This window comes from Microplitis mediator, chromosome 11, assembly GCF_029852145.1.
Source record: "Microplitis mediator isolate UGA2020A chromosome 11, iyMicMedi2.1, whole genome shotgun sequence".
Taxonomy (NCBI): domain Eukaryota; kingdom Metazoa; phylum Arthropoda; class Insecta; order Hymenoptera; family Braconidae; genus Microplitis; species Microplitis mediator.
This window is the reverse complement of record NC_079979.1, coordinates 1,567,748-1,588,880: the sequence shown is the minus strand read 5'-3', so window position 1 is coordinate 1,588,880 and position 21,133 is coordinate 1,567,748. Positions and strand designations below refer to the sequence as shown.

General features: G+C 31.6%; 2 protein-coding genes across 2 annotated transcripts; one reads left to right on the top strand and one right to left on the bottom strand.

Moving 5' to 3' along the window:
- Positions 1 to 2,393: 2,393 nt before the first annotated feature.
- Positions 2,394 to 17,735, top strand: LOC130677370 (uncharacterized). The gene is made up of 3 exons (XM_057484112.1): positions 2,394 to 3,035; positions 10,210 to 15,355; positions 17,220 to 17,735. Exons 1-3 carry the CDS (start codon positions 2,485 to 2,487, stop codon positions 17,553 to 17,555), a joined length of 6,033 nt encoding a protein of 2,010 aa, XP_057340095.1. The 5' UTR covers positions 2,394 to 2,484; the 3' UTR covers positions 17,556 to 17,735.
- LOC130677371 (uncharacterized) lies at positions 17,683 to 19,514 on the bottom strand. Its single transcript, XM_057484113.1, has 2 exons — positions 19,389 to 19,514; positions 17,683 to 19,329 (listed from the first exon to the last, which is right to left on the bottom strand). Exon 2 carries the CDS (start codon positions 19,289 to 19,291, stop codon positions 17,963 to 17,965), a length of 1,329 nt encoding a protein of 442 aa, XP_057340096.1. The 5' UTR covers positions 19,292 to 19,329; positions 19,389 to 19,514; the 3' UTR covers positions 17,683 to 17,962.
- Between the last annotated feature and the right edge of the window lie 1,619 nt (positions 19,515 to 21,133).

Below are 21,133 nucleotides of genomic sequence, written 5' to 3'. Positions count from 1 at the left end.
CCTAATAACAACCTAAAATAAAGCTTACAAAACAAGACTTAGATGTTAAGCTAAAATAAAGCTATTTGTAAGTTTCAAACTTGTCCGACTAAGACAATTTTCTACCTGGGTTATTATCATTAAAAAAATTAATAATTGAAATGCGATTATGATTACTAATTTTTTTGAAAATGGAAAATGAAAGTCATTTTAATTTTGATTAAAAAAAAATGGTTAATGTGAATTATATTAATTAATTATTTTGTCTAAAATTGTTAATTGAAACGATTTAAATGATTAATTTTTTCAAAAATGGTTAATTAAAAGTATTTCAATTAACCATTTTTGGAAAAATGTATAATTATAAAGAATTTAAATTTTAAATGTTTTGAAAAATGGGTAGTTCAAAGTACTTCAATTCTTAATTTTTCGAAAAATGGGTCGTTAAAAGTATTTCAATTTTTAATTTTTTTAAAAATCAGTAATTTGAAGTGTTTTAATTTTTAATTTTTTAAAAAATGGATAATGAAAAGTATTTTAATTTTTAATTTTTTGGAAAATGGATAATTAAAAATATTTTAATGTTTAATTTGTGAAAAAATAGATATTTAAAATTACTGTAATTATCTACACGCACACACATACCCACTTGCGCACACATGCACACACGCACGCGCAAACACGGACACACGTTACCATCATCAATTGTTACTGTTATCATTTTTAATGGTAAAATTAATGATTATAATCACTGAAAAATTTTATACCATTTCAAATAGTTAAAATTAAAAATTTTGTATCGTAAATAATATAATTAATTTGAATTATTAATTTTTCATTAAATGGATAATTATAAGTATTTTGATTTTTAATTTGAAAAAAATAGATTAATGAAATTTCTGTTATTTTTCATTTCTCAATAAATGGATAATGGAAAAGGTTTAATTAATCAATTTCTCAAAAAATGGATAATGGAATAAATTTAATTAATCCATTTCTTAAAAAATGGATAATGGAAATAATTTAATTAATCCATTTGTCAAAAAATGGATAATGGAAAAATTTTAATTAATTCATTTTTAAAAAAATGGAAAATGTAAGTCCTTTTAATTTTTAATTAAATAAAAAATGATTAATGTATCTTATCGTAATTATTGAATTTGAACAAAAATGGATAATTACTATCTGATCAAATACTAAATTATGAAAAAATTAATAATTCTAATAATTGTAAATTAAGCATTTATTTTTATTTAATCAATTATATCGAAAATGCATTTAAAAAAAATGCATTTTTCGCAACCCTGCGTAACAGTCAACAAGTTCTTCGGAAAGTTGCGGTCAACTCATGGAAATGCCAACTTTTGCGGCCAACTTGGCTATCAGGGTATACCCTGATAGCCAGAGTTTCCGATCAGAAAGTTGGTGTACCTGAGTTGCGACCAACTTGACGACAAGTTGTCGACAACTTTCAGCTTGTGTAACTGTTGCCGACAACTTGGCTACAAATTGCTCAGCAACTTGGCGACAATCTACTGCCGCAACCTGTCACCAAGTTTCTGAGCAACTTGTAGCCAAGTTGTCGGCAACAGTTACACGAGCTGAAATTGTCGACAAGTTGCTCAGAAAGTTGTCGTCAACTTATGGAAATGCTGACTTTTGCGGCAAACTTGGCGACAGGTTGCGGCAGTAGATTGTCGACAAGTTGCGGGCAACTTGGCTATCAGGGTATAGTTAACTTACGGTTAGGGTATAGCTATCAGGGTAACATTTAGCTGGTTATCGTAGGAAATTTCTTTTACCAACAATCAGTGGTAATATCGACTCCAGGTAAGTTATCTCGCGTCATAAGCTTGATGTATCAATTAAGTAAATTGTCCACTTTATAAAAACTGAAGTTCTAATATAATTATTTACAAAATTTGGCTACAATAATATTTGTTATTTAATTTTTGCTATTCATAAATTGACGCAACTATATAATTAATCTATTAACCATATTGTAAATTATACACCGCATGTTTTTTATATTTTTTTAAATCAAAGTGAGTTAATTATTGATAATTAAATACAAAGTCTGTGTAAAATACTGTAATAGTAAGATATTTTATTTTATTTATAACATTGGTAACATGTACATTCGGATTTTTCATATTGCCCCAAAATGACTGAAATTAAAATTTTTGATTTATTCAGAAATTCAAAAACTCTTTGACTTTTGAGTTTACACTCATGTTTTAAATTTTAAATTCATCCGAATGTTACTCTTAAAAAAAAAAAAAAAAAATTCGAATTTTAAAATTTTACCGCCAATTTCTTAACTCCGCGCCACTGGATCCCAAAGTCGCTGGCACTGTTTTTTTTAAATTTTATTTCTAACCAACACAGCACGTGTTTACATCGCGAGTTTATTAAATTCATGACTTAAACTCTAGTTAATTATACATAAATTACGCAATTAATTGCTAACTAATAATAGTAATAATTAAAATAATAAAAATTTAAATGAAAATTCGCAAAATGTCAAAAAAATCAGAAACTTGTGAATTTAAAAAATTAGATAATTTAGAAAATAATAAAAATAATGATGAAAGTAATTATAATAATAATAATGAAGTACAAAATAATATAAGTGAAGTAAAAAAAAGAAAAAGAAAAATTAATAATTCGGAAAATAATTTTGAAAATAAAAAAAAGTGCGAAAATTTGGAGGTTAAACACGTGAGTACAGAAAATGTTGATGACGATGTGGGCAGTGAGGGGCAAGGGGAGGAGGACGAAGAGAGAGAGGAAGAGGAAGAAATAATTAGTAAAAATGATCAGCAATTGACAGTGAAATATTTTCGAAATAGTTTTTCAAGTGAAAATGCTCTGGGAGCTTTGAAAAAATTTGTTGCGCTCTGCGATACTAATGGCGGGAAAAAAAATTTTGCCGATGAATATTTAAATTCTGGCGGTAATATTATGGAAATTTTGAAATTAATCGATAGTGTTGATAAGAAACATTTAAATAATATTGCTTTGGTTTTCAATGCCTTGTATTTATTAATTATGAGGTGAGTAATTTTTTTCTATTTTAATGTTTTTTTTTTGGGATTTATTTTAAAAATTTTTATTAGAAATTTCTGAAAACGAAAAATTATAATTAAAACCTAGGATTTAGTTGGATCTAAAATTCTTTGAAAATTTCCTTTTTACCAAATTTTTAAAAATTCCAAATTTAAAAATTTTTTTTTTTTTTTATTTTTGTCCCCTTATTTCTTGATAGTAAAAGTAAAATTTTGATCGAAAAAAATAAAAGGGAACTTCGATCATTGACCGAAGTTTTTTTTTTTTTTTCACTTGCGAATTTTTGAATTTCATTCTACGAATTAAAAAAAAAAAATTTAAGAAATTGATGAAAATTAAATGAAAGTAAATTGTTGGATTTTTTTTTTTTGATGTGATTGATTTCGAAAAATTAATTTTTGAGACATCGAATTTGGAAAAATCACAAAAATTCGGAATTTCCAATAGAAATTTTTTGTAGGTTTAGTTCAAAAATTTATATCTCGAAAAGTAATGAAGATAAAGACTCGCCATTGGTCTTATTCCAAAGATTAGACTCTCAAGTAGGGGCGAGTGGGGTCAATTGAACCAGTAATCCTAAAAAATCGAAAAAAATAGAATTACCCGTGTAAAAAGAATTCTTTCTAAAAAGATTCCAAAAAAGTTCCGCATGTGGAACTTCTAAAACTGAGACAGATTAGAACTTCGAATGAAACTTTTTTGGAACGTTAGTCATTTTGATGGTAAAAAAAGTTCTTATGAGAAAATTTAGAGTCAAAAAAGGACGTTCTTGGAACTTGTTTGGAAATTTTTATGCACGTTTTTTTTTGTTCTATAAAAAATTCAAAAGGAGTGATTTTTGAATTCTTTAGCATGTTTCTGGAACCTCTTTCCAAAAACATCCTTTTTTGACTCGAAATTTGCTCATAAAAACTTGTATTTACCATCAAAATTACTACCGTTCCAAAAAAGTTCCATTCGAAGTTCTAATTTGTCCCATGTTTAGAAGTTCCACATGCGGAACTTTTTTGGAATCTTTTTAGAACGAATTTTTTTTACACAGAGAGTCATCTTCTTGGAATTATATTTTAATACAGTAAACCTTAGTCTGACCAAAATTTGGAACCAATATGATGATTTGATTTTAAAAAATTCAAGTTTTTGTGTATTTAGGCATCTGAACTTTTTTTTCAGCTCTTGACAAATTGTTTAATAAGTTTTTAATTTTCAAATGTAATCTTAAAATTTTTTCGTAATACCTTCTTTCATATATTAGTCATAAATTTCTAACTTTACATCTAGTAAAATAGTTCTTGAATATTTTTTTAAACTAATTATTTAAATAAAATCATATGGGGTCAATTGAACCAGTACTCTCGGGGACGGTTGAACTACACTGTTAAAAAAATTGTTTGAATTTCCAAAATATTGTATATAACGCAATAAACATATACATTTGTGCTTGAAATTTCATTACTAATTTCATATAGAATTTAAAATACATGTTTTTGAATTTTCAAATTCACACTTTGGATTTTCAAATACTTCTTTCTGAATTTTCAAATACAAGTTTTTTAATATTCAAATAATTTTTTTTTAATATTCAAATACTTTTTTTTGAATTTTCAAATACTTTTTTTTTAAATTTCAAATTCTTTTTTTTTAACTTTTAAATAAATGTATTTGAAAATCTGAAGCGTTTATTTGAAAATTCAAAAGCGTGTATTTTAAATTCTATACGATCGTTACAATAAAATTTCAAACACAATTGTATGTCTTTATTGCGTTGTATACAATGTTTTGAAAATTCAAACAATTATTTTAACAGTGTATATCACATTTATTACTATATCATTGTATCATTTATCATACTGTCAGTGATGTTCAGTTCAGTCACAAGTTTTATTTACTTTATATTATTGAAGAAAGAATAACTTAACAATAATAGTCTGATGTACACCGCTCACATCAATCATATATATATTATATATTTTACTACACAATCCTTGATTACTGAACGCGCAGCACGTCACGCGCAGAAATTTCATATACAAGCATTTGAATTTTCAAATAGATATTATGAAATTTCAAATGGAATTATTAAAATTCGATATGTCTTAGAATTTTCAATACTTGGTTCGAAAATTTAAAAAACAAGTATAAATTTTAAGTACGTTCATTAAAATTCATATTTTTTATCTTAATTTTAAATACCAGCTTGATTATTAAATTACATATATTAAATTTGAAGCTTTTTTTATTGAAAATACAATTCAAATATCTAGTTATGAAAATTTAATTCCCTTCACGGAAATAATTTTTTGATAAAAATTACTCTGTAATTTCGAGTAATCCTGGGCCGTTGCAAAAAATTGGTATTTTTTGTTTTAAATTTAATATTTTTAGTTTAAATATTAACGTTGCTAGACCATGTTTTACTCTACTACTGAGTAATTTTTTAAAAGTCTTATATTTAATCGATTATTGGGAATATCTCATCTTAATCTATTAATTTTTACTCCATGCGATTAATTTTTACTCCCCAATATACCATTCTTTTAAACCCATTAACTTTTTGATGAAAAACTGCCTATAACTCATAATAAATTTTCTTATCTATGGAGGTAATTTTTACTCTAAACTGCAGAATAATATTTCAGTAGTCTCCGTTAATCTTCGGTTAATATCGGCTTCAATTAAATGTCTTTTATTTTGCTCGTGACAACTTACATATGTTACGCACACAAACGTACGCTTGGAAAAAAAGACGATCTCTGTATCTCTCTATAACTTAATATTTATTTTAAAATTAAAAAAAAATTTGTATCTTTTCTTTTTCAACACAATAAGAGTAATTTTTTTTTTTTATTTTTCAAAATATTTATTTTAAGTCATATTCTAAAGCAATTAGATGATTATTAGATTTTTTATGAAAATTTCAGCCTATTAATTGTAATTTTTATTGTAATTCAATATAAATTTTAGAAATTGAATCATCAACTTTTTATCATAAAAACCTACGAGTAAAAATTGAATTAGAGAGAATTTATTTAGACAGCCGCTAGGTGTAATTTTTACTCGTAATTGTGAGTAAAAATTGATCTGATTGATTTTTACTTACTGAAAGAGTAAAATTTCGTAATTCGAAAGTAAAAAGTCGTAATGGCCCAAGATTACTCAATTTAGAGTAATTTTCAGAATAAATAACATGGCAATATTCATACGAAAATTCTTTCCGTGTTTGAATTGTAATTATCAAATTATTTTTAACAAAGCACATGAACCACACTGTGAGCATCAGACATGCGCGCGCATCTCGACTGAATGTGAAAAAAAGCTAAACTAACCAAGAAAAACAAAATTATATTGACAGAAGTTGTAAAAGTGATTGTTATAACATATAATGTTATATAAAATGATCAATATTATTAGAAGTATTGTAATTTCAGTTTTAAGCTGTAATGAATAGTAAATTATTCATTAAAGTCATTCGATTGTGGTTCTAATACTCGGTTCAATTGTCCCCGACTAGTGGTTCAATTGCCCCCGCAAAGGGGACGATTGAACCATTTGATGCAATTGTATAATTTCGTATTTATTAAAATTTTCATCATTTATTAAGTCATGTGCTTATGAGAAATGATAGTCTATATAATAAAGTATAATTTCGTAAAAAAAAATTATCATTTTGCTTTTATTCATATAAAAAAAAATGTTAAAGTATTTTCGGTTCAATTGACCCCACTCTCCCCTACTATTTTATTTCTTTTAACAATCATTTTTCGGCCAATAGTTTTCGAGATATCCATTTATATGAATGTAATTAAATCAGGAAGTTCCATATTTACTGTAAAAATTTTTTTGAGATCAATTTAAAAAATTCGTAACTTGGAAAGTTATCGGCATAATGACTCGCCATTGCTCTTGTTCTAAAGCTTAGATTTTTAACTACAATCTTTATTCATATTTTATAAAATTAGGATCATTAGTTCAGGAGATATAAATCTTTAGAACGAAATCGAAGCAGGAAAATTCGAATTTTTGTTAAAAAAATATTTTTTATTGACCTAAAATATTAATAATTTGTAATCTAATCAAGAGTGTGACTCCTTAAGGGTCTTCTTTTTAAGATTAGGCTTTCTGTAACAATTTTGATCAATAATTGAGTTTGAGATGTACCTGAAGTTCCGAAAGTTCGTGGCCAACGAAATTTTTTTTTTTTGTCAAATTCGAAAATAAGTGATTTGATCACCGCAAATAATTTAGAGTGGTTGACTGAACTCTCATTAGCCCCGAAAAAAAACCAGATGTCACCAGGACTGCCGGAACTACCCCTAAATATGTTAATTTTTTGTTAAATATTCTGTAATTATCTGATCAAGGCAAATATTTTTTGTAGGATTTTTTTATGTCTAGAAAAGCACAAAAAAACGAGAGATCAGATGTGAAAGATCACACAGTAAAAAATATTGTGTGAAATCAACACAGTTTGTGTGCTAAAAACGGTTGACACGAAATTTGTGTTGAAATTTCGACACAAACTTTGTGTAACCCCTTTTTAACACAAAGATTATGTTGAAATATCGCCACAAGAGGGCGCCAAGAATTCCACAGTAACACACAAAATGTGTTAATAAAGAGTGTATAACACATTTTTTATGTTACAAAATAAAGTGACACAAACTTTGTGTTAGTTTAACACACAACAATTTTTAACACAAACCGTTTTCGACACAAATACACAATATTTTTTACTGTGCAGATGTTTAGTTCTAACGATTGTATTATTAATATATTCAATAATATCTCTATATATTCTTCGGAATCGAAATTTTGGACCATCTTTTGATTTTCTGCAGTGTGTTCCAAATAGTACAGCATATAAGTTTCGAAATTCTGTATATCGATTGGTTTTTGGAACGGGCGATCTATTTCATTTACAACTTTCAAATTTTCAGGTATAAGTCTTTTTATGGTCGAGTCATCGTTACACCTATCTGCATTAGGGTGTCCCAAAAAAAAACAAAAATTTTTTTTAGTTAACGTCCCATGGGCTCAAAAGTTACTTTATATTATAAAAAAAATTATATAATTATAAATTATATAATTATAAATTAAAATAATGAATTTTTATAACTATTAGGAGAATTTAGCAAACGAAAAATTTCAAACACTACTTTGACTCACTAGTTTCGGTCGAACCTCCTTAAGTTCAAATGTATTAAGATTTTTTAAACTTTACATTTCGTTGACATTTAAAGCACTACCTTTTTTCTCATTCATTTGACGTATATAAGAAATCAGATAAAAAATATTTTTTGATAAAATAAATATGAAAAATAATTTTAAAAAAATTTAACACTGAGGAAACTAAATTTTTGTTCATCTTTGAAGCCCCGTTACTTTTTATTAGTTCGTTTGACGTACATAATGCATCAGCACATTTTTGTAGAGAATTTAATTTTCTACGAAATTATACTAGGTGGAATTTAAAAAAAAATTTTTTCATAATCTTAATAACGAAAAACTAAAATGAAAAATTTTCACGTGTATTTTAAATGGACACGCTAATCTTCATACATGGTAAAGTGTCCAACAACTTTTGGAAATTATTCGGTCTATCATAAGGTTCTAATGCTTCGAATATTTTTGCCGCAATATTTGTTATTAGCAACATCCAATGTTGTTGATACCAATATGGAATGAATATTTTATCTTCAATTTTGTTTTTTATATTACAATGTTCTCGATCCTGCGAACTTTCGTTTATTTTAACACTATTCATAATTGCATACGTGACATCAGTTGACAATTAAGTCACATTGCTGCACTTGTCTATGCGTGCAGCTGCTACTAAATCTATTATTTCCGCATCTATAGAACTACATTGAGATAATAGTTATCTGAATTGATGTGCTGACAATGTAGGTTCTTTATTTATTATAAACTTTTCTGTTGTAGGATATTAATGGGCTATTACGATTTTCTTCGATCTCGAGTTAACATAATAACTTATGTCATTCACTAAACCATTCTTTCACTGTGGAATTGTTTTAATAAAATTTTGATCCTTTTTGGTTTTTTGAATTTCTACACACCTTTTTTTTTGTTTTAATTTTTAATTTTTTTGTTTTCTCGATCGTTTCCTTTCAGTTTTTTTTTTTTCGGCATTGTTTTCTTAATCCGAGTTCGATAGCTCGTCGATTCTTTCTTTCCCTTGATCTATATTTTTTCTTAACCATACAATTTTTTTTTCCAGACATGTGTCTTGTTTTACGTTTTTTAATTTTTTTCGAATTGTTTTCGTTATTCTGAACTTCTGGAATTCTTTTCTATGTTTGTGAATTTAAGGAATCCGACGTAAACTTACGATATAAGTCATAGTTTTTATTTTTCAAATTCAATTTCATTGTTATTTTACTGATAACATATCCTTTCTCCAACTTTTCATTGTTCTCTTCTCGAACACGGCATAGTTTACTTATTCGCTATCGTCTCTTGCTATTTAAAAGGTTGTGTTTATAAGTTTTTATAATAGATTCGGCGTCAAAATTTTTTTAGGGTTCATGAGAGTTCAGTGAACCTCTCAAAAAATATTTGTGTTGATCAATTAATTACAGAACATTTAACAAAAAACTAATGTATTTAGGGGTAGTTTCGGCAGTCCTAGAGATCTTTGGATTTTTTCGGGGCTCATAAGAGTTCAGTGAACCACTCAAAAAAATATTTGCGTTGATCATATCACTTATATTCTAATTTAACAAAAAAAAACAAATTTTCGTTCACCACTAACATTCGGAACTTCAGATACATTGCGAACTTAAGAAATTAGTCTGAGTCAACCTAATTAAAATCAAGCTTTGTAGTTCATCTCATCATTAAAAATATCGAAGCCTTAGCTACAATTTTCACAACTTATCGATCACAATTTGATTCTTGTGGTTTTCAAAATTAAAAAATTTCCGGTGTCTATAGCGATAAGTTTTAAAAAACAAGACCCATCTCATTTTAAAGATCAGGCTTTTGGCTACAATTTTTTTTTTTAATGATTATTTTTTTGTCAATAGTTTCCAAGATATTAAACCCTGAAAACCATTGAATAAAATTTTTTCAAGTAAATCCCAAAAATAATTCTAACAAGGCCCAATAAATTAATGAATTTTCTCCTCTACCAATTCTTAGGATCATAGCGAATCATCCGCAGCAGCTGTCAACGACAATGCAAGCCTGCCGCCATATTTTGAACAACCATATTTCTCTTCTCCATTCGCTAATGTCGAATTCTAGCACTCCGAAGCAGCGTAAGACGGTCCTGAAACTCCTGACTTCTATTGTGATGCTCGGTGACTCTTTACCCCGAGACTTGCTGACCCACTTGTCCTTCCACAGCCAAACAATCGATCTCTTAGTCCAGCAAACGAAGCCCTCAGACCCTGACAGCGTGCGAATCTGCTTCATAAACTTCATCCTTTCTTTCCTGATCGACAATGACTCCTGGACCGTAAGGAGCCTGCTCGAAAAACGGGGCCTACTTGCCTCAATATTCCCGGACCTTATCTACGATCCCCCGCACATCGTTCACCTGGTGATGAACGTCCTAAAGAAATACGTGCTTGAGAATGCCTCGATTTCGAAGACCCAAAAGTTCCATATCTTTACTACCCCAACGATCCAGTCCCTCGTTCGTCTCTACAACTGGCGAGGACCTAAAGCCTGGCCCGGAGCCTCAAAACGCAAGTCCCAAGATTTATCTGACCCCACACCAGCTCCACAGGACAAAGAAGTCGCAGTGACTGCAGCCCATGAGTTACTGACTACACTCCTGACCTCAACTCGCCACGGAGTCATTTTTGCTGATCGGAGTCTAGGAACCAAAGGAAAACATAACCAGCGAGTAGCCTCAGTCATCGAATCTCTAGACCGACCCTGGGAACACTCTCGTCCCCGTGAATTGATCACCAAAATCCTGTCCGCATGTCCGGATTTAATAAAACTGGTCCTGACATCCTGCGAGCCCTTCTTCGAGCCCCGCCTGTCCCTGAAGTGGATCAATGTCATCTCTTTTTACCGGGATATCATTTCAGCAGTCGATTTAACGTATCTAGAGCGTTGTCTGACAAATTTAAATATCTTGCAATGCATCAACGTTTCTCTAACACTGGCGACACCTATCACAATCCTAAAAAGCGCGATTGCTCCTTCCGTCAGCTCAGAACACCTCGTAGTACGTCACCAAGCCCTTCTGACTCTCAGCGCCATGTTGAACAAATTGCGTGCGCTATTCAAATTAGTGCACAATCACTTTCCCACGCGGGAATTCTTGACTTATCGCTTGTCTATCCAAAATTATTTGATCAAACATTTACCGCCGCTAGATGTCATCCTCAAGTCCTGGAATGATCTAGGCAAAGAGTACGTTGGCGAGTCATCAGAAATTGTTGAATGCTTGGAATATTTACCCGGAAAAGTTGAACATTTGGAAGCAGTTCTAGAAGTTTTAGAAAATTATCGTGATATTTTAGATAATTTAGAAGTGGGCCATGATAGTAAGATCGATTATGATTTTAAGGAAGGGGACGATCAGATTGAAGTTAGGGTCAGAATTATTGAAATTAACTTTTGGTTGAATTCGAAGGCTTATGATATTAATGAAAAATTATTTAGTGATTGTTTGATATTCCTGATTAAATTTATTGGGTACAATCAGGCACATGATCAGGGTCAACCTGATCTGGAGCAGGATCAAGGTCAACCTGAACAGGGGAATAGTGGTCAAGTTCCTGCCAATCAAATGAAACCTGGCCAGGCACGTGGTCAAGATCAGTTAGATGATGGCCAGGATCAGGTACAAGGTGATCAGGATCAGAAAAATTTGAATACCCGTTTAATTAATACATTGAAATTAATTCTTACCCCATTGAAAGCTTTTCAAAATTCATCTGAACAAATAAATATATGGATTCAATCATTTTCACTGATACCTAACCCCCAAAGAACGGAATTAGCTGAATGGTTTGTAAAGTTACTCAAGAAAATAACGAAGTGTCCTGAAAAATACCAGCAGATCGTCAAGGACGCAGAGAAAGCATTAAAAAAGCGGGATAAGAACGTTGAGGTTAATTCAGGAGCGATTCCGATCATTTTCACAGCTGGCGTGAATTCATTACGTGAAAATTACGACGAGAATGTTAACACTTTCATGAGTTATGTGACAATTTTGACGCTGCATTGCCAGAATGATACAAAATCGCTGGGACAGGTGATAGAAAATACCGATCTGAAGACTAAGTACGTGGTTAGTTGGCTAGAGGGTCGCTGTAGTAGTGTGAAAAAATATTTTCCGTGCAAGTTGATAGGTAAAGTGAGCAAAATGGTCCTGGGTAAAGAAAAAATTGAGATTGGAGACTTGGAAACTTACGAGATCGGTCAAATAGATTTTGAGATCGAAAACTTGTTCAAGATGATTCTGTTCTATTTCACCCAAATGGTAGGGAATGAGGACTATGAAGTTAGAGTACATAATTGTAAAGTTGCCCTTTTGTGGATTTTCAATCGCATCAAACGTCGGGGTCAAGCGCATGACTGTAATTTGGATTCTACAGTCAGTTATCCAGAGCTCGCGGCCGATAAATTAGATTCGGGCACCGGAAAAGAAGATTTAGCTGCCGAAGATTCAGGATTGATTGACAACATCGACTTGGCAGACCATAAAATGGAGCTAGATGTCACTACTGCAGATGTTTCTGTGGATAAAACAGTTTTAGGTGTCGGTACAACAAAACCGGCTGCCAAAATCTCTTTGAATGATGAAACCAACATTTTCTACAAATTCTCTAGACTTTTCGTTGACCATCCAGCAATTTTAAATAATTTTTCTTTTATCGAAACCGGTTATTTCTGTAACAAAGTGATTAGTGTCGATTGTTTCGATATATTCGTCTTAATTTCAAGTTCAAATGAATCTTCAATTTTTTCTGCGTACAAAGAGAAATTGTTGAGCGATTTAACGCTGGCAATCGATGAGAAATTCAGTAGCACTAATGCAATCGACAGACTTGAATACTTTGAAATTTTTGAATTTGGCGCCCAAGAAATTTATGATTTGGTCTCCAAAATTCTAGATTTGAGCTCAAAAAAATTTTATTCGGACTCTTTGACTACTGTCGGTAAGCTTGTGAGCAAATTAATTTACCTATTGGCTGAAAAGTCATCAGATTTCAATTCGAAACCAATTTTATTTGAAAAACTTTGGCGCCATTTTTCAAAATTGAAATCTAAGAAAATTGATGTCAGCGCTTGGGAAGATGCGGTCTTAAATTTTCTACTGAAGAATGAGATCAAAATTGACGAAGATCGATTTGTAAACATTTTAAAGAATTTAAACGAATCCACAATCAAATTAATTAATTTGATAGTTAAACAAAATGACGACTTAATGCCGCGATTGACTAAATTCCTGTCCGCTGAAGAGTTTAAAAATCCCGGCGTCTTATTTCCTATTTTGTCATCAAATTTAACCTACAAATGGGATCCAGATTTCCTGAACGCCATTTTCTCCCACTATGCCCCCGCCATTTTGTCTTACTTTGACCATGAGACTGAAGGAAACGATTGGATCGCTCGGTATCCCAACGTAACCTCGTTCCTGATTACCAACAACTTTACTCGGGAATTGTGTCAACTAATTGCCGACAAATTGCTCGAAAGTCGCGAAAAACTCGAAAGTATCGAATGTAATTATTTAACTCTAGTGCGAATTGTGTGGGAAAAACGCGCGGAATTCGAACCAGCAGTCGATACAGTAGAAGAGTACGTGCAGATTTTGTTACCGATCACAGTCAGTGCATTAAAAAAATCAAAGAAAGATGAAATGAGGTTAAAAATGGTCATAAATTATTTATCAGATGCGTTAGATAAATTGAAAAAATTAAAAACTGGAGATTATTTATTCGAGAAAATCATTAAAAATAATTCATTCAAACAATTTATTAATTTTTCATTGAAATATGGAATGAAAATCGAGCCCCCGAATCCGAAGATTGAAACATCGAAACCGACAATCGATAACTCGAAGCCAACAGTCAACGTATCGAATCTGATCAATGTCCTAAACTTCGATTTCGACTTATCGAATTTCGAGTTTTCTACTAAAAATCTAAATTTCGATATCACAACGAGAAAAATCGATACATCGAATACAAAAATTGATTCGATACTCGAAGTCTTGAGTAAACTATTGGATTTAACATACCGCGATAATTCACCAGATAATTATATCGAACAAATTTATGAAATGACCAGAACAAATGCAAATTTTGATGAAATCCTTTTGAGCAAATCATCAACCAAAACTTCATTGTTGCGATTATTTTCGACACTTTGTCATAAAGTTCCTTCTAAAATCCACGCAGACGATCTGAAAGTTCTATTATCAGCTTACGAAGCGACCATGAAACCTGCAGACCAACAACTTCTAGAGATTTTCCAATTCTACGAGTCCCGGGGTTTCCATTTGAACCCGCACGCACTTCTCTGGGGTAGGGCAGCGGTTAATTATCACTCGAGTGTGGGTAATGTAGACACTGCACTTTGGCGGCAAGTTACCGGAAGCCAGATCTTGGATTTGCTTGACGCGGACATGGTGGCACGGACAGTGCAATTCTATCCCATAGATCGAGGACTACAATCTGCGAGCCTGGCGGTCGATTATGCAGAAATTTATGACCCCGCGTTTTACCTTCCGCTTTTCGTAAGCTTATCGACGACGGATAAGTTGGTACCGACCCACAAGCTGGTCAAGAGTGGCGCGATGGCTCTAGTGTTCAGCGCTTGCGCGAGTACGCACTCAGAAGTCCGACTCGCTGCTTACACTGCACTCTCGCAGTTTTATTTCCACTTGGACGCTGCTAAAAGTAAAGATAAGCTTTTGTGGATACGTTGCATCGACGCACTGCGCAATGGAATCAACCAGCTGATGGAGTCCAATAACGAAGACTTCAGCAAACTGGAAAACGTTCGGCTGAGTAGTCTAATAACGACATTTTTAGCTCGGGCCTCGTTGATTTCCGCCAAAGAGGGAAATTTGATGTTCGCGCCAATCCAGGGATACTTTATGGCCAAGCAAGCGCTGGATCTCAAAACCATTCCAGAGTTTCTGACGCTGTTCCATAGCGCGGATGTCAATCATAAAATCTATCGTCATTGGATGCTTGAGTGCGTTAGGGACGGACTCAAATGCTACGATGACGTCAAATTGGCTTTGAGGATAGGGATTTTTAAAATGATCATGGATTTCTATGGCTGTGTGCTTGCCGATAATGATACTAGAGTAAGTTTTTTTATTTTTTTTATTTGTTTTCAATAAAAGAAGTAACGGAATGAAGATCAGAAACACAATATTTTAGGCTTGTAGAGTTTCTATGGCTGTAACTTGATCAGTTTTAGGATAAATTTAATAAAAAGTATGAGTTTCAGATGGAAAATTTTCTGGGCTGTAAATTAGGTTTCATAGGTTTCATTGATATTTTCAGTCGTTTTTGAGATATTTTGAATCCGAGTCAGTATATCAAGATTTTAAGTTCTCAATTTTGCTGTTTTTAAAGGCTATCTTCAACTAGCTCTACCTTAGGAACTAAAAGGGTTAATTAGACTTGAAAGTACAGATTTGGATAGGAAATTGATTATTATACAAAAATTTTCATATTTTTTAAAAATTCCCAGAAGTTTTCAAGATATTTGCCATAAATACAACACTTGAAATATTGAGAATTTTTTAGTTTAATAGATCTTAACTTGTGATCTGATCAGAGTCAATAAAATTGATTAGATCATATTTTGAAAATTAAAATCTAATCGAGATTAAATCAGATCTAATAATTAATTAAGCCTAATATTGTAATTTGATCTTATGTCCGGAGTCAGAACTGATATATAAATTTGCTCTGATGTTTTTATCAGATCAAATGCTCTAATTAGATCTAATATTAGAAATAGTTTTTTTTAATAAAGATGACATTTTAATTAGATCCTATATCTTTATTGAATTATTATTAATTAGATCTGGTGTTATCAGATCTAATAATTGGATCGGGCTTCTTTTTGATTAGATCTGATGTCCTGATTAGATTTTTTTTTAATTAGATCTATTTGTTTAATTCGATCTGATGTTGCAATGAGATTCAATGTTCTGATTAGATCTAAAATTTAAATTACGATTTATTAAGTAGATCTAATTTTTTTAATTAGACATTACATCTTGATAAAATCTACTTTTTAAATAAGATCTAATACTTCAATTAGATCTGATGTCAAAATTAGATCTAATAAATGGACTAGAATTTTTTTTGATTGGATCTGATGTCCTGATTAGATCTTTTTTTTAATTAGATCTCTTTGTTTAATTCGATCTGATGTTGCAATGAGATTCAATGTTCTGATTAGATCTAAAATTTAAATTACGATTTTTTAAGTAGATCTAATTTTTTAAAATTAGAAATTACATCTTGATAAGATCTACTTTTTAAATAAGATCTAATACTTCAATTAGATCTGATGTCAAAATAAGATCTAATAGATGGACTAGAATTCTTTTTGATTGGATCTGATGTCCTGATTAGATCTTTTTTTTAATTAGATCTATTTGTTTAATTCGATCTGATATCGCAATGAGATTCAATGTTCTGATCAGATCTAAAATTTAAACTACATTTTATTAAGTAGATATAATTTTTTTAAATTAGACATTACATCTTGATAAGATCTACTTTTTAAATAAGATCTAATACATTAATTAGATCTGATGTCATCCCTAGATCTAATAATTGGATCAGATCTAATTCTTTTTGATTAGATCTGGTGTCATCATTAGATCTAATAATTGGATCAGATCTAATTCTTTTTTATAAGATCTGATGTCCTGATTGGATCCTTTATTTGAATTAGATCTATTTGTTTAATTCGATCTGACGTCGTAGTGAGATTTGATGTTCTGATTAGATCTAACATTTAAATTACAATTTCTTAAATAGATCTAATTTTTTTGAACTAAATATTATATCTTGATCAGATCTACTGTTTAAATTAGATCTAATGCTTTAATTAGGCCTAATATTTACCCTTTAAGCTAACAATTAATCAGACCAAATTGTTTTGGTATTGGAATATAAAAAAAAAATTATTAATTTTTGTTGCAGGCTCTAATTCTCCAAATCATTGAGGCGACTGTTAAAATTCCTCGTTCCAATTTTATTCTAATTAAAAATTATAGTCTGTTTGTTTGGCTCCATGAACTAACCTCAAAATTAGACAAACGTAATCGGCAAATTGTTAACTTACTGTTCAATATTATTGGACACTTATTGGATAATAATAATAATTCTAAATATAACAATAATTCTAATAATAATAAAAAAGATCATGAAAGTAAAAGCCAGGAGGAATATGGAAAATTTATGATTCTGATGATTTTGAAGAACTTGAAAGCTCTTCCATCTCAGTATCATCAGAAAAATCATCAGATTCATCAGTAGAATCATCAGTATCATGATCTGCTTGATGCTCAGGTTCATTTAGTCTGTAAATATTAAATAGATTATTTAAATAATTTTGGAATTTAAATTCTATAGAATTTTATTCCATTTATATTTTATTAGATCTAGATTTTAAATACATTGTAATACAAAATTCATAAATTCTAATAAAAAATTTACCAAAATTAAAAAAATTTTAAACCGTTGCGATAATCGATTTGTAAATCGATACATCGAATCTTACAAATTCGATACTTTGTACCAGCATCGATAAATCGAAATTTGAATCGATCTGTCAAATAATTCCCAGTTTTAGCTCAAAGTCAAAAGTATCGAATTTTCATTTCGATATGTCCATGTATTAATCGATTTATCGACTCCTTAATTTATTGTCCCCCAAATAAAAATTACCCTCTCAAAACAGGATAAAACGTATGGACGAAAACGTCGTAATCTGGATCTCTTTGATGACCCGCATGATGCTGGAGTACCAGAACCAGGTCCCGTATCTCCTGGACCTGTCCCCTTCGTCCATCATTAAAATGCGCACCCTGCGGTAGCTGCCCTTCGACCTCTGAGGCGTCGACCCTTACGACCTGTCTCACCCCTCCAGCATTCAATGCCTCCATCGCTCTTTGAACTTGCCGCGTCCTTAGAACCCTATTCCCTACATCATCTTGATCCTCAAGTGATAGGAACGCAGTCTTCCACCCATTCCTCGAATAGTTCTCGGCACTATCATTCGGTCCAGTAGCTGAAGGATTCGATGCGTGACCTCTAGGATGACCAGACGCGTGGTTCGGATGCGAGCGCCCTCTCTGCGAATTATCTATAACTCGTCCCGCGTCTCTGGCTGTGCTTCCATGGTACCTTGCACCTCCGACCATCAGCACAATCCTGTCACACTCTTCCCGGCGTGCTAGCTCTCGAATCCTATTGGCCACGCTTCTAATATTCGTGCGCATGCGTGCAACTGTTATATCCCTCAACTCAGAGGGCTTGTGACCCGTCTGAGCAGCAATTGCGTTGAATAGGCAGTCGTTCAACCCACTCGTGGTATTTTGCGGATCTTCATTGCCGATCAAACTCCAATGACCAATGATATCTTCAGGTTGGGAATGAAACTGTACATTAATCGGGTCTCCAGGTCTACCGGAACCTACTTCATGTCTCAGAGTCATTGACGAAGACCACACGCAAATCCTACGATTTATTTCCCTGCCCAAAGCACTGACGGAAGATAGATCACCAGGCCCAGAGTCTTCCAGCTGAGCAACATGATTTTCAGCAGCTTTCAAAGCTGAAGCAGAAGCACTCGAGTCGTTCGCTGATCCTATTGATGGTAACGAATACTTTGAAGGTTCCGCGGGATCATGGGAACCTTCTGCAGGATCTTGGAAGCCTTCCGTAGACTTCTGGGACTTTCTTTTAAATAATTTCGACCAGAATCCCCTACGGCTATCTGTCGACAAAATGGACGGACTTTCATGCAAACTGTGACTCGTAGATGGCGCTGATGAGTTTGCAGGCGTTGATTCCCGCACTATTGTCTCTATTAAATCAATAACTGGATCTTCGGCAGTTGCTGGGGGGATTAAAGGTCCAAACTCGACCAGCAGATGGTGGAGATCATTGGCCGATCCCGTCGAGGAAACGTGCCGTGGGTTATGAAGTGCCCGTAAAACGTGATTAATGACGTCATCGACGGATTCGTCCCTCACGTCTCGGAAATCCATATTAAGGGTTGTCAATTTATTTTATGACCAAATAATATCTAAAAGAAAAAAAATATTTTGAATTTTTACTTTTCATTTAATTCGAAAATTGACTCACCAACGAAAAGAAAATTTGGATTTATTTTGTAAAAGTCACTTGATAATTTTATTTTTAAATTTTGTAACCAAAAAAGCAAACGGTTTCAAATTTTGTTGACGAAATTGTTTTTTTCACTGACAGTAGATTGTTTTTATTTATTATTTTTTTTTTATTATTAATTTTCAAATGCGTTCTATAGATTTTTGTTATTTAGTACGCATGCGTAATAGAATGCGTGAGCCCCATTTTTTCGCCTGAATTTTTATTTCTAAATTCATATTATATAGCTCAGAGGTCGATCCTCCGGAATTTGAATTTAAGTTGGTTTGTAATTATGGGCGGATGTCCATGTACAAATTCCGATGGTACAGATTCCTACTACACCGCTCATGATGTCACAGATTGTCTTTCTTACTTACCGACCATAGATCTTAAAACATTTTTAATGATTTGAAAACTAAACAGAATTTTTCACCCAAAGAGTGTGAGGTCTTTCGGTCCTGAGGTTCGTCCCGTCGCCGATCCATAAATTCGATCTGGATTCAAAATTGAATTTGGATTGGTTGAGATGCGAATTTGATTTGTATATGAGTTCGACTCGATTGTCTAGATTGGGAATGCCCAAGGCCTTAATATACATATATATATATTAGGGTGAGCCAAAAAAACCAACCTATCGAATTTATGTCTTAAAAAGGACCTATATATCGGGCTTGCAGGCACACCGTCAAAAGTAAAAATTTCAGAAGTATACCAACTTCAGAAACTTACAGTTAGGAATGTAAAAAATAAAGATGGTTCATAATTCAGAATGACAAATTATCACCTTGTCAAAAACATCGAATCTCTAGTCTTTATATCCACACATACTCAGAATTTACAATATTCATTCTTTCGTAATAAAGAATTAACAATATTTAGAATGACAATATTTCAGAAATCCAATACTTCCGAAATATTCAAACTACGAACGCCAATTCTTCAGAATTACATTTTATACGAATGACCATTTTAGTAAAATTTTCTAAGCTTTGCTGACAGTCGGTATTACAGACTTTCCCTATGAATTTACCATTATCATGTGAGTGCTTTGGCGGATTGATTGGGTTTAAAAAATTTGTATGACTCGTTATGTAATAATTATATATGAATTTTACGAGTTTAATTTGTATGAAACGATTATATTGAATGTACTAAATTAAGATAGAAGTGCTATTTATGGCCAGTGTTTTATTTTTAGACCTTTAATATTTCATTTTAATTAATGGAGAAGTATAAAAAAAAAAAAATCATTCTAATACAGTAAAAAAAATCGGTCTGTCAGTTGACCCTGCGGGCCAGCCCCCAAACTTCCCGCTGTTTTCGAGCTCGTTGAGCCAATTTTGTATACAATTACTATTACAATAATTATTAGTATAAATTTTATATATAATTTGTATACATTTACTATCACAATAATTATTAGTATAAATTTTATATATAATTTGTATACAATTACTATCACAATTATTATTAGTATTAATTTTATATATAATTTGTATACAATTACTATCACAATAATTACTGTCATAGAAAATCGATAGAAAATTGACAGAAAACAAAAACTTGTTGCTGTCATAGAAAATCGATAGAAAATCCATAGAAAATTGACAAAAAACAAAAACTTGTTGCTGTCATAGAAAATCGATAGAAAATCAATAGAAAATCAGTCTGTCAGTTGACCCTGCGGGCCAGCCCCAAAACTTTCCGCTGTTTTCGCTGAG